Source organism: Nansenia antarctica (genome assembly GCF_963989245.1).
Source record: "Nansenia antarctica genome assembly, chromosome: 3".
Classification (NCBI taxonomy): Eukaryota; Metazoa; Chordata; class Actinopteri; order Argentiniformes; family Microstomatidae; genus Nansenia; species Nansenia antarctica.
This window is the reverse complement of record NC_137688.1, coordinates 45,630,692-45,645,973: the sequence shown is the minus strand read 5'-3', so window position 1 is coordinate 45,645,973 and position 15,282 is coordinate 45,630,692. Positions and strand designations below refer to the sequence as shown.

At 41.6% G+C, this 15,282-nt stretch overlaps 1 protein-coding gene across 1 annotated transcript; it reads left to right on the top strand.

Moving 5' to 3' along the window:
* Positions 1–1,828: 1,828 nt before the first annotated feature.
* On the top strand, positions 1,829–4,016 carry gbx2 (gastrulation brain homeobox 2; the record flags this gene model as incomplete). The annotated part of the gene is made up of 2 exons (XM_080526420.1): positions 1,829–2,342; positions 3,514–4,016. The coding sequence occupies 2 exons, from the start codon at positions 1,829–1,831 to the stop codon at positions 4,014–4,016; spliced, it is 1,017 nt and encodes a 338-aa protein (XP_080382546.1).
* Positions 4,017–15,282: the final 11,266 nt, after the last annotated feature.

The window sequence follows — 15,282 nt, the reverse complement described above, 5'->3', positions numbered from 1 at the left end:
GCTGCCTTTAATGAGATGGTGTCCCAGTGACCCTGGAGAGAGAAGGGGGGTGGACTGGGCTGGGCTGGGGGGATGGGGGGACTGGGGGGGTCCCTGCATGCCCTTGGTTTGGCTCAAGAGGAGTGGATCTGTATTTTGGCAGGTTGGGGGACTGGCCCCCAATATTAAGATTCATCTTACCTAATAGAGAAATATTGTAATACTATAAGCTCACAGTATGATGAGTATCATGAGTTATCTTTTTTATGAATTACATTATTCGGCGTCACTGGCATTGGTATTGATAATGCATTGTTGGTATTGGTTCTGAATAGTAAGTTCTATTTTGGATATCCCTAAACTACACAATAATGCAGTGACAGGATGACCCCCCCCCCCACACACACACACACACTCACACTGTGTAGGGGTCAAAGCTCATTGACGGCTAGTGGAGCATCACCTAACTAGTAGCTTGCCTCAGAGCCATTGTGGATCCGAGTCGTTTGATCTTGTATGTATCAACACACACCACAGCAGCGACTATGGTGAGATGAATTACAGTAGATCATTCACTGGGGATAGCCTGAGGGGTGTCACTGCTGGCACTGGGAAATGACAGAGGGCTGGTCGGGGTGTCAGAGGAGCTATTCCATCTCTCCTTATCTCTCACTTCATGTGAAGGCTATTTGTACTGCCCAGTAGAGAGACTTCGGACCCTGGTAGTATCAGGGGAGTATCAAGGTCTTTCCCAAAGTAATAGCCTACTGTGTACACCTTTCTCTTTTTTCCCCAAGTGCTGTTAAAAATGATTTGTCATAGTCCTATAGTGTTGCGTGTTGCGCTTATCATCATCATTTTTTTTTTTTTTTTTTTTTTAAATGTCCACCTGAAAAGCAATTCTATTCTCTCATGATGATGTAAAAATCATTATATTTGTTTCTAGTTTTGATACTGTACAAGGTACACATTCCAGGATAATCAACTTGGTCCCGAATGTTTTCTCAAATTATTCTAAATGTTCATGAAATTATATCCTCTTTCTTTATATAAAAATATGCTTTCAACAATACAAGTATGTGTGTGTACACACACACAGTTTTATGCCCACATTGTAAAGAGTTTCAGTCAATATGTAAGCCTTTTGCATGTGTAACTATCATGATCCCTTGGGATGGTTTACGCTTAGGGAATACATGTAATTGCCATTTATTTTTTGAGACCGAAGCTAACCCTCATATCTTTAGGTGATGAATAATTCTATTCATTTTACCAGCGACCAATGAAATGCGAGAGCGCGACAAGGGGGTGGTCCTTGTGCGAAGAACGGACGATTAAACGGAGGGAGCGGAATTTGAACTCATTGCTGAACATCTGGATGTTGTAGAACGGTGTGATATTATTTCGCGCTTCGCGAGAAATCTTGAACGTCTTGGACGCTCGAAAACCGACTTGAAGAGAGTTGTTTTCAGGTAGCACGAACGTCAATGACAGCGCGAGGATATTGATTGGCACTTGGAATGCGTTGCTCGCGCCATTGGAGGTGTCAAGGTAAACCAAAACCGATCTCATGCGTTCCTCTAATTTCGGAACCCACGGTGACAAGTTTGCTACTCTGTTGATTTGGGCACTGTTCCAACCTTCAGCATCGTTTGGCGACGTACTGCAATGTTGATGCAATGGGGTTATTTGCACGCGAGGAACGCAATTAACCACGGAATTACCACGTTTTTAAATTCGGTTGTCTGTATATAAGGTTGTGAAATTGTGACTTTGGTAGCTACGGCAAACTCTAGGGGCTATACTTAAGTAACATTTTCTTGATTGACATTAGACTACATCAGATCATATGAGTGCAGCGTTTAGTCCGTCGTTTATGATGATGCAGCGCCCACTGGGAAGCACCACTGCCTTCAGCATCGACTCCCTGATCGGAGGGCCACCTCAGCCAAGCCCGGGACATTTTGTGTACACTGGTTATCCCATGTTCATGCCGTACAGGTCAGTGGTGCTTCCACCGCCTCCTCCTCCACCCCCTGCCCTGCCTCAGTCCGCCCTCCAGCAGGGTCTCCATGCCTCGCACCCCCACCACCAGATCTCCAGCCTCCAGAACAGTTTCTGCTCCAGCCTGGCCCAGGGCATGGCGCTGACCTCCACCCTGATGGCCACCCTCCCGGGCGGGTTCTCCGCCTCGCAGCAGCACCACGAGGCGGCGCGGAAGTTTGGCTCCCAGTCGCTTCATGCCGTCTTCGACAAGACTCAGGACATTCGTTTGGATGGAGACGACGGGAAGAGTTTTCTCGGGAAGGAGTCCACGACACTGCCACCCTTTCACGAGTCAGAGCCAGTGCAATCATCCACAGGTAAGGGATCGGTTTCTCTGTTCTGCATAACTTAGAAACTTTTCTAGAAACTTGAAATAAAAAATACGCCTGGCGTATGTTGTGTGTAGCCACTAAGCATCGAATAGGCCTGACATCTGTCTCATTTGAATCAGCAAGATACAAAACAGGAACTCAAATGCTAGAGATAGTGGCCGGATCAAAGTTGTTTACACACTCAAAGCATTACATTGTGTTGTGTATATGCCTAGGCTATTCACAACTCAAATATATATTAATACATATCGTGTATTTTTGCCGAGTAGGCCTATTCGAACAATGATGTTACATAGAATTAGGTCTATAGAAAAGCCAGTGCCAGAATAGCAGGGCCAGTGATCGGGGGACTCTTAAGGATAACTTTATATGCCCTCTGAAATTCACATCAAACGAAAACAATTAAAGTGTTGTCATGAAAGTTATTATTGCCATTGAGTGAAAAATGTATAGTCTTTAGCTATGTCCATAGTATGTCTTTAAAAGCTCAAAGAATTTCAGGGACACGATATCAGCTATCAAATGCGTTTGCTAAAAGCCCATATCAAGCATTTCAAGGAATAGTGCCTCGGGGCAAACTGCCTGAACTGACTAAATTAGCCTATTTTAATTGAAGGATGAGAAAAGCGCCTGCAGTAGTTGAATGTCTATAAAGCTGTGATCAAAACTCAAAGTCGCCTCGGTCATTTATAAGGCCTATTAATAAATGCAATCTAACATCTCGCATAAAGTCGTGAAAAGATGATGATCGCCTAACCATTGCGTCAGTAGCATATAGTCTCAAATCAATATTGTTAGTAGGCTTACAGCAAAATTTCGTTTTTCAGTCTTTGACCTATGTATCTTGAAAATCCAGAGACAGGCCTATCACTCTGTTTTCGAAGGTCTTGATTAATGATATGCAATATTCAACTATTTCCATGAAACAAGATGGAAACAGCAGTATCATCTTATGCGTAAACTTTGGCCACAACACACAATTAGTTATTGTGCTAAACATATTGATAAAAAAAGGGGAGAAATGCATATTTGAAATGTATAAACTAAATGTTCAACAAGAAAGCTTGATTGGATTGTGCCTTATAACACATTTTCAATTTTGGGTAAAGTGAGCTTAATGTAACTATAACATTTGCCACTTCATTTGCCTTTCCAGTCAGAACCCATGGAAAAGAAGACGCAAAGGAGGACGAGTGCAATAGGAAAGATGAGAGCTTCTCAATGGACAGCGATTTAGACTACAGCTCCGATGATAACATGACCGGTCAGAAAGAGGACGGGGACGCTAATGGTGGACTGGACGAGGGCGTCCACGGATCTGGCACGGGCAGCACCACGTCTACCGGCAAGAACAGACGGCGGAGAACGGCTTTCACGAGCGAGCAGCTTTTGGAACTGGAGAAGGAATTCCATTGTAAGAAATACCTCTCTTTGACAGAACGGTCGCAGATCGCCCACGCCTTAAAGCTCAGCGAAGTGCAAGTCAAGATCTGGTTTCAGAACCGAAGGGCCAAGTGGAAACGCGTCAAGGCCGGCAATGTCAACTCCAAAACCGGCGAGCCCTCTAGAAACCCCAAAATTGTGGTGCCCATCCCTGTGCACGTCAGTCGCTTTGCAATAAGGAGTCAGCATCAACAGTTAGAGCAAGCCAGACCATAATCTTGTTTATGTTAAACGGTGGACCAAATACATTAAATTAATGATACAATTTAGAAACAGCAAAATGGCACACGATACTGTTGGACAAAAGAAAATCACACAACGAGTTTATCCTTTGGGGAATCATTATAAATGAGAGGTGATGAGAGCATTATTTTCAATTAAATGATGGTTACATGTGTTGCTTTTCTTCTGCTTTACTGCTGAATCGGTCCATCAATGATAAGACTGCCTGTTGATCGACTACCTAACAACTTCAGAAGGGTGACACTTATTTATCATTGCGCTTTACGCGTGTAAATATCGAGGAGGACCATACAGTATAACCGCCATGGGACCAAATTGAGGACAATATACCAAGACTTTACAAACGAAATCCAATTGTACATTTCTGACATATGGCCACATTCTAGCCTACTTTTACGTCTGTTTGATTTTGACATGTGTAGCCTATGTGTTGCTGAGGAAATTTGTATAGGCTATTGGTGTTTTGGAGTAAAACGAAATGAACGCCTCGTCCCAAAATAAGCACTTTTATAGTTTCTATTTCAGTTTGAGTGTTTGATGAATTCGTTTTCTCCCCTCACACACACATTGGCTACATCTCAACCACCCCCATCACCTCCCACCAAAAAGTGCCCCTGCAAAACCATCTGACTTTTGTTCTCAGTTTCTATTTTCATAATTCCATGGTTGCTTGAATTTCTTGTCCTCCTCCTGACTTTTTAAACAGTCATGAAGCACGCTGCTTATTTATTTAATATTGTGCAAAAGTAACTAACATTCCATGACTTATTGAGTAAATAATATAGTGTGCATTAAAGACGAATCATTAGCATTAATGTCAACTATTTGTCAGCTTGTTTATTGTCATTCAAGTCATGTTAAATGCTATGCATAATTTTCTCGTTCTTGCTCGTTTTCTATAGGATTTCACAGATATGAAATAGTACTGTTAGGCAACTTGCTGTTTTTTTGTGAGAAACATACAAAACATTTTTAGTGAGAGTCATAGATCATAATTCCGGAATTCGCATGCACTATTTGTTAAAAATGTAGCCTATAGGCTAGCCTAAGCCAACAACAGACATTATTCTAATTATTATGATTATTGTGTCGTTGTGTTGTTATTATTAGTAGTAGTATTAGTATTAGTATTATTATTAGTAGTAGTAGTAGCCTATTAGTAGCCTTTACATTTTTGGCATTTAGCAGAATTGTTATTAATAATTAATAATGCTCAAGGCCTAGGCCTAGCCTAAAGTTCATAGCGTATTCAGATTTGTAAAATGTTACCTTGCAACAATTCCTGCGTTCTGCAGTTATTGAAGAGGCAGGGCAAGCCGTTTATCTAGCCGACTGTGCTCCATGGCTGGCGCAGAGGTGACAGTTTTACACCTCTCTCCCACTGCTCCAGCCACCCTCTAAAATTAAGGCCAACCTCGTCGCGTATGTTGAAGCAAATCAACCTGAAGTTTGATTGATTGATTGAAAACTTTATTAGAAGATTTGCAGAAGTAGGTACATGAAAGTACATATTACATACAAGGTCAACTAACAGGATAAAAACCCAAGAAAGCCACTGGCTTATTTCAATTGGGGTCCTTGATTGAAGCATGTCAAGCTCTAAATATGTTTAAGAAGATCTCGCTTGCCGACGCAATCTTGTGTTATGACAGGGGGTGGGTCGCATCAGCTGTGGTAAATGAAAGCCCAAGGTCAGGCGGTGTGAGCAGCACTAATCCCCCCCCGAGTGAAACGTCATGAGCACGGGTGTTTAGGGAGGTCGCGGCCCGGTGTCAGCCTTGATCTCCGGCCTCACCTTGCCCCGCGAGCCTCATTTACGGGACGAGGACGTGACGATGAGGGCTCGCGCCCTGCCCACCCGTGTCGAGCCCCAGCGCGCCAATTGCTTTGCCATTAATATTTACATCTTTTGAGATCGACAACTTCATGAATTCATGTTCATGACACCAGCGTCTAAAATTACAGAATTTACAATAGGCCTGGATACCCCTAGGAAATTTAAACGGTCAAATACAAGCCAATGCCGACAATGTGGACTTTATCTCAATGATGCACAAACTAAACGAACAAGTAGTAGGCTACTACAAGAATATAGCCTGTTATACTAAAATAACCGAACTAAACACAATGCATTTTCAAAGCTCTAAATTACAGTTAGAAGAGGTCTGAATTTGCTTGAAAATATGTAGCCTAAATTGTCTCATTCGGAAAGATGTTTTAGACCTATAATTGACATAATTTGAATATAATGTAACATTATAACCAGATATTATATACACTTACAGTTGACTAAAGACACTATTTGATCTGATCAATTGATCAAGCCTATACTTCACCTACACATTGTGTAACAAGTGCACTGAAATAAGACGACTTTTATTAATTCTCAGATAGTGCATGTCCCTCAAAGATGTCATTGCTGTTTTTTTAACGATCATGCTCTCGTATTGCTTGCATCGTTTAGACAGCGCGGTATTCCCCGGGGTAACAGGGCAGGGAAATCATCACGCGCATCATTTATCACAGGCAAGCGCAGCACGCGCGGGATAAAGCACTGATGTGTCAGTCACTGTTTATAATTCGCACAACCGTGACATGGCCTTTTTCACAACGAGGCCTATGAGCAAGTGATCTTGATCCAGACAGCAATATATATCTTGAACACAATGAAACGCCAGAGATCACAGGTTGTGAGCGCAAGTGGGGACAATAATGCTGTTGCATTTATAAGATACATGAATATTGCATTGGCTCTATCCCAATGACAAACTAATATTTCCAAACCACGTAAATGTGGCATTTTACCCTTGCCTCTAGTGAGTATGAAATTATTCAAGCACATTTTTTAATAAACTGAAATCCTAACTCGTCATCCCAGCAGAAAGAGTGAATTATTGTAAAGCACAGATTTATGGGGGTAGCTCGCGCTCTCGGAGAGCTTGACAGCCTTACAAATAAACGCTCATCACTGGGTCTAGAAGTGTGTGTGTGTGTGTGTGTGTGTGTGTGTGTGTGTGTGTGTGTGTGTGTGTGTGTGTGTGTGTGTGTGTGTGTGTGTGTGTGTGTGTGTGTGTGTGTGTGTGTGCCAACCAATTACCAACACACACGTAAGCAAATTCACTACACACGCGCCATAACACTCATGGATTCATGTATTTCAAGTATGTCCATTAAACAAATAATTACAGATTATGTAAAGATGTTCTGGAAGAAATAGAAGTGCAATTTGTATACTGTAGACAGTGTAGAAGGATGTTTGACAGAAAAAGATACCACATGTATGTGCGTGCGTGTACGTGTATGTGTGTGCGCGCGCGCGCGCGCGTGTGTGTGTGTGTGTGTGTGTGTGTGTGAGAGAGAGAGAGATCTGACAATTGCCCTAACTCTAATGAATTTTTTGGCAAATTGTAATCAAGCCGGGCCGTCGCGGTTGGCTGATAAATGAGGCTCGAGGGGATTGGCCGGGACCTCAGCTTTTCACTCTAGCATGTCCCTCCTGCACTAAATTAACAGCAACTTGTCTGAGCTTCAAATTAACCCCCAATGATTAATTCTGATGGAAAGCGAGCCTTGAGACTAGCGTGCACTAATAGACGCTGGCTTCAGAATGCTGCTGGAAATGAATACTGTACCTATCAGCGCGGGAGTACACGCGCACACACAGGCGCGTGCAAATGCGTCCTATAAGAACATACTAATATCAATATAGAATATATAAACACAAGGGTATAGGCTATGTGGTTAGTCTGAATAGCATAGACAGTAATAACATGCCGTTTTTAAAAGAACAGTTAAAGAAAACATTTCAAACCACAGGTTTCCCGCTAGTAAAAACAAATAGGCCCCCTTTTGTGGATATAACCATCCCCATAACTACTTACAATAATACATTCACTCATTAGCCTTGAAAATGTTTAAGCACAATATGTAACCTTCGTGTCTCTTACCTCTTCACTTTCATGATCCGTGATACTTTGGAATTTACCATCAGAAAATAAATATAAATAAATATTTAAATGTTAAAACGTCAATGTTTGTCAATTAGTTAGGCTATAGATTTAATTCGTCTTAATGCCATGAAAATATTCCACAGGAGCTGGCGTCAACCAACTCACCATTCAAAACCAAAAATTATGAGCAATTGGCAGGAGAAAAGCCTATACAAGGCTAAATAGGGTTATTTTATCTTTTTTACAGAATGCTTTAATTGGTTATTTAAAATGTGTAGAAATGATGTGCTGAGTCTGTACGTTTTGACTATTACTCGAATTGTTGTGCCAATAACAAACACTGATGTATAGGGCCTACACCTTGTGTTGGCCTTTCTTTTAAAGGCCCTTCCATTCAAACCGACTTTCCGTGCTTTATGTGAAACAGTCAGGGGACCCTGAGAATTCTATATTCACTATAGGCTCATCAGATTAACTAAGCGTTCGTACCATTTTTTCAAAAGTTAATAAACGCAACAAAATAATAAACAAACAAAACATAGGCCTATTCCTTCTCAAAACGTTTAAATAACATTTTTGTTATACCTTTATGTTAAATAAAACATTTTTAACCTGGTGAAACACTTAAATCCTAAAGTGAGTGTTCCTGGGGATTCCTTGGTACTGTAAAACAGTACAATAGGTATAGGCTCCAAAGTTGAATCTGTAGTCTTTCTCAAGACAGATACATAAGGCTAAGAGGCATGTAATACAGCTCATTTAAAATAAACGAGTGTGTAGGCCACTGATTTCAAAGCACATGATTTCAAGACACTATTCAATCAAAATCAATGACTGGGTATATGGGGAACCACAAAAAAATCAATAAATTCAATAAAAAATGTACATGCAAGAATGTTCTGGTTCCATTCAATCACTAAAACGATGTTCACAGTACATTGTGTACAGTACACTACTGCAAATTGAGTGAAAATTGAACTAAATTGAACTCCTCATTCAATCAGAATCAGAATCAGAATCAGATCAATTCAAAGTGTTACTCTTGGAAGGTTTAATGTATGTAGCTATAGTTGGTCAGTATACTCTCAGGCAGATGGCAGTAGTAAAACAGAGACACTGGGGCAGATTATCAACACTAGCCTGTCTGCCTGAGGAGGATCTCCTTGGCCAGGTCTCTGTATCTTCCTGAATTAGCCTGACAGCACGATAGCATCCATTCACACTTCATTTGGGCAGGCCTCTTGCAGTGGCGTTTGTCTTGGAGTGTTGTGGTGCTGCCTATGTGCCTATGTGTGGGCCAGTGTCCGGTCTGGCTTATCTGGTGTACATCCTCGGCCTCGTTATGGACGGTACTCTGAACACAGCATCTAGCCTATACTGAGCACTGAGGTCATATACAGATTCTCAATAGCACAATGATTGTAATGGGAAAGAAGGGTGCACTTAACATCAACTTGTCCTGGGCTTTAACCATGTCTTTAACCACATCGTTTTGTAGAGACCGCACATAGGTTCCACTTTCTCCAATACAACTTAACCCCTAAGAACCCGGAACCATTTCTCCTTCAAGGAAAATTATGGGGGACATAAAACAGATTAACACATTTCTGTGTTGTTTTAAAAATACCACCCCCTAGTGGCAAAGATCTGTTACATATATGTCACATTGGGCCCCCAATGTGATCTGAAATGTTACATATGTGTCACATTGGGCGTTAATCGTTAAACTTATTCCTCATTGGAAATTAAATCAACTTGACACTCTCTTTCTGTTTGTATTTTTATTATTTATTTTAGAGTGATGGCCGGCCCCTTTGTGAATGGAGGAGAATAAGGCTAGTTGCCCTCTCTGCCTGGAAGCTCCTTTGTTTCATTGGCTTTTGGACACCAAGTTGTTTGCAGTCACAGCGGTAGATCAGCCATGCGTTAATAAGGCCTAGCATTATGGTTTGCCAGAAAAGGTGGCCTCATGTGGTATTGCCTCCGTGACCTCATGTGGTACTTGTACCTTGTGATGCATGCATCTAGGGGGGTCATCCCTATGTTCCCACAACCCAATGGTCCCACAACCCAATGGTCCCACATTTCTAATATTTATATATTTTTCAAAATTAGGCCCGATGTTCCCACAGCCCAGTGGTCGCACAGCCCAATAGTGCCACATTTCTAATATTTCATAGGTGGGCTATGGATAGGGTTAGGGTCAGTGTTAGTGTTAGGTTAGGACTAGGGCTAGGGTCAGGGTTAGGGTTAGGGTTAGTTAGATTACTTAGAAATGTGGGACCATTGGGCTGTGGGAACATAGACACGCTCCCCATCTAGGAGGTCTGAAATATGACTATTATTTGGTAGGAAAATCTTTTTTTGTCTGCAGTTGCAGTTTCCTTATACATGTTATTAATAATTTAATGAATATAACAAGATTTTTGTTTACATTTGTTTTAATATGGTTGGAATTGAACAATATAAAATATATTAACTAAATATAATTTAATCAGCCAAATTAACTGAGCAGATCATGTATGCCACATTGGGTTTTTAGTTTTTTACGTGTGACGTATGTGTTACAGTGATTTTTAGCTGATTTTTCTTTTATATCAGTTTGTTCAAGAAATGTGACAGGGTAACAGGGTAAATATAATAAAGGACATGTTATGCAAGCATTAGAATTCTTAAATGGGTGAATCTTATCTTAAGCAACGAAAAACAAGCTTTTTAAATGTAGCTACTTCTGTCAGATCTGTCACAACCTGGCACAGCCATCTTGGAAATGTTGTTATGGGAAGACAAAATCACTGACCTGTCACATGACCCACCAGGATGCTCAGTAGGTGTCACATTGGGACTTAATGAGTTAAAATCAAAGATAAAGCTGTATAAGGAACTTTCCAGATCATTTAAAGGATGTGTGTGTACCGTGGGTCTTTATGGGTTCAGTTTCTTATTACTTACTATTAGTACTAGCAGTCGATAAAGCTAGTCCTCCATCATAGTTAAGGTCAGGACAGGAGCAATAGTAGCCCACAATAAATGGCAATGAAAAATACAAATGTTTTGCTGAGCATTTTGGTCAGTAAACCATTAAAGCACAACAACAATGTAATGTCAAATGTCTCCCAAATGGGCATTTGAAAGTGTTTTGATAGAAGGAAACATAATATGAAACAAAATACAGGTCCCATGGGAAAACAGTGATCCATTTAAGCCCCACTCAATTGGCAAGCTTGCTTGCTCTGGGTCACTCTCTCTCTCTTGTGCACGTGCACACATGCATGCGCACGCACACACACGGGCACACACACACACCTCTTGCTGCTCTTTTTCTCACTTCCCCATCTAATCTCTTTAATTACATCTGCTGTCTTTGGCCTGCCATGGCCTCATTGTTCCCCCCTGTGCCGGCTGCTTTGTGAGGGCAGACCCCTGTCCGTCTCCCCTCCCCTCCCCCTCCTCGGGTGCTTTGTGGCTCCCCAGCTCCCTTCCTGCACCACAGAGGCTGAAGAGGGGATTAGAAGGGTATTATCCCATTACAGCCAGCAGCAAACAGGGCCCCTGCTCTAACGCCTTCATCTGCACCGCACCCAACATGCACGCACACACACACGCACGCACGCACACACACACACAATTCTGTCTCATTTCCCTCATGTTTTTGAGCAGATTGACCAGACAGTTATATTAAGAAGCATTATTTTTTTCTTTATTGAAAAGAGACACATTACAGTAGAAGACTCTGTATTAGGTATAATTTTTCAACACAGTACTGTACAGCTGACACAAACTCAATATTATAACAATAATAATTAGAATAACGACAATAAGAACAATAATGCGCCTGATGCTGATAATTAAACATAATAATAAACGTGGATGGACTAGATAAAACTGAACGATATACAAAACCCCAGCCATGTGAGAGGTCCCCATGTAGATACCATGGTACTTCCATAAATAACGTGGTAGTCCTCTCTGGTTGGGGGAATGTACATGATGGGTTACCGACGACAACGAGGTAACAAAAGACGCGCTGGAACCAAATAAACATAAACGAATTACCAAACTGAGTGTTTATTACTGCTCGTCTGTGTATTACTGTACATCTATGTACACGTGGCAAAAGCTTTGCAGACTGTGCCGAGTGTTAACTGGCATCGAAGCGTGATCTGCGATGTGCTTCCTAGACTACACAGGGCAACACAAGATTGACATGGGTCTCCTCCCTTCTCCCAGCTCCTTCGGCTACAGAGGTGCTCTCCCTTTAGAGGGAGGAGGATACCAACGCATGTATATGTAGTGGAGGTGGCTTGGTGAACTACGCTCGTGTGATGAGTAACCTTGTCTGAGACTGACATGTTTCAGCTCCCCCCCCCCACACAAATGATTAGGCTTTAGTTCAGTAGGCTAACTTAGTCTTGTAGCATGCAGAACACCCACGCTCAAACCCGCTCGTTCACATTTACAAGTTGCTTCTTGATCCCTGAATTCAACTAGGGATGGGGACAACAAATACTAGCTAGAGAGAATACCACTGGCTACTTTAGAAAAGAGGGAAGAGCTGAAGAAGAAGAAGAAGAGAGATGTCTACGATGACCAATGAGGAAGTTTCTAATACTATGATGGCCTCTTCATATCTCCTATTGCCAGAGCCAGGCGCTTTGAAAAAGGAGCCATTAAATGCCAGCGTAGGGAAGGAAAGGGGGATCTACGTACAGTATACACACAACCACTCATGCAAAAACCTTCTAGTGGAAAGAGTTTCTGTTGGTACGACTGAGGAGGAATTAAGACTTCTAAACTGATTATGTAGTGTAGTGCATTTTCTGTCATAAATAAAGGACATTATGTCCAGTCCTTGGTCAAGAGATTTAAAATAAAAATAAAAACATGAGTGACTTGGGAGCAATTTGTTACTCTGAAACATCTACTAGCCGGGCGAGCTTGGCCCTTGATTCCAAATTCACATTTCTATAGGACTTAAGGAGAGACCAAACGTCATACCCTAGAATCTAGATCATTTGATTACGGCGATTCCGCAATGTGGCACCTGTAACAAGGTAAAACAAGGTCAAATAAGGTAAGAGCCGGTGGACTTTAAGTGTTCATGGCTAAAAAATACGCTGGGCTCCTCCGTGTTTGTCACGTCATTTGTCTCACCATTTTTTCCTGCTCTCTTCACATTTCTATCGGACTCGGAAGGAAAAATAGCGCGTATGGGATGTATCGTGGGTGGTTTACAATGAATGCAGATATTGCAGTGTGTGTGTGTTTGACCGACGTGCGTGTGTGGAGCATGGCAGACTCCTGCCACTGGTCAGAAACACCACCGTGGGGACGCTGAAGGATGGCAAACTCAAATCAACGTCTGTTTGTCCTTCAGGGGCATCCCTGGATATTGCTTGAATACAGTCAGTCGGGAGTCACTCCTTTGCCCTTTACACGCACAAGCACACAGGGAGGGGGTGACACTGAGGGGGGGGGGGGAAATGATCATAAATAGGTGAGCATTTGATGCTCAAGGAAGGGTCATTGAAATGGCCAATTGTCCATGGTTAGGACTGGTGGACAAAGTTGTATCACTCATGCGCACACACGCCCACTTAAGGTTTAAGAAGAGGTAAAGGCAGAGGGAGGTGACTGCTCCTTAATCCAGTGGTGCTTTTGCAGAGCAGAGACAAAGTTGTCCATTTTGGCAAGAAAAAGGAGTGTCCCGATCTGACAGCCCTGATGCGTCACATAAACATTAGCATTCAGTCAACCCATTGGCTTATTTCACTTCTCCCAAATATAAACAAACCAATCACATGTGTATCAGCAATTCTCCACTCAAATCTCAAGATAAAAAACTCTCAGAGCAAGAACATTTGACAAGATTCTGCATCCTATAGTTACATGACATCACCACCAACAGAGCTTTCAAACGGACAGAGTGAGAAAGAGAAGTATAATATTTACACAAGTAGGATTCCAGACCCAGAGAAGCCCTTCTATGTGATTTGCTGAGCAAAAGAGATTCAGGAAGCAGAGACCGTGAGACTGGGAAGAATGGATGTTATCTAGACACACAGGATGGACGAAAACACATACAGAGTACCTAAGAATAAGGAGATATGATAGGATTAGGGACCTTCCTTTTTTTCTTTCTTTTTGACCAGGAAAAACAAAGGAGCTCCCTTCCAAACCAGAAGAGGAAACATAATCCTTTACAATCATGATCGTTTTAGAGTGTTTGGCAGTATGGGAGGAGCAGTCAGTAACATAGCTTGTTTGAAAAACTGAAATGGATTGGACACTGATGAGCCCATCTAGTTTTGTTGTGGAAAACATATCATTTACAGGTCAATTTGTGGGACTGTGTTAATGGGACTATGAGTCTAATAGGTGTCATGGCCAAATCAATAAGATGATAGCTATGGACTGCCTAGTGCTTTTCTCCCATCCTTTGTCTCATGCTATGCTGGCACAATTACCATTATTTGTCTATGCTGGCCTAATAAAAACAAATGGCAAAAGAAGCATAAAAACACAAAAAATGAAAAAAGTTCCCTTTTGCTCTGCGTGGATAAGTGGATTGACTACATAGTGAATCTGAAGGGTTAACGTCAGAGACTTGCATCGTGGTCATTTCAGCCGCTTCATATGAATGCGCTTATTGTAAATCGTTCTAGAGAGCAGCATTTGCTTAATGACTTTATTATAAGAAAAGAGGATGGTGTGGGAGAAGGTGAGGGCTGTGAAGTGTGAGGGCTTCAAAATCACGCATGGAATTGACACTCTGGTCCCTGAGCCTGGCAAAAATGCTTTTTACATTAAGTAAGTGATTTTTTTTTTTTTTTTACAAGACAAAACTCACTGCTTCTCTAGAATTCATCCATTGGTCCAGCAATGCACAATGAGATATACACAATTCAGACACCATGATCGATGCGCTTTTAAATTAGTGTCTAAGACATGCTATCACACTTTTTGTTTTTGATTTTTTTTTAAGAAATATCTGATATTTTGGACTATTATTTTCTTTAAATGTTTTTACATCAAGATATTTTTTCCCCTCATTTCATGAAAAAAAAAAAAACATACACAGGAAAGAAAGAAGTGAAAGGTGAAAACACTAATGCTGTGCCATGGAATAAACACACGAGGAGCGAAGATGAAGAGAAGAAGAAGCAGACTTGATCCTGTAGTAGATCCTGTAGAGTGTTCAGTGATAATGTAGTTCCCAAGCTCCCATATCTTTGTTCAAAGCACCTTTTTTTCCCAACATGCTACAAGGGCCCTGTTCACGTGTCCAA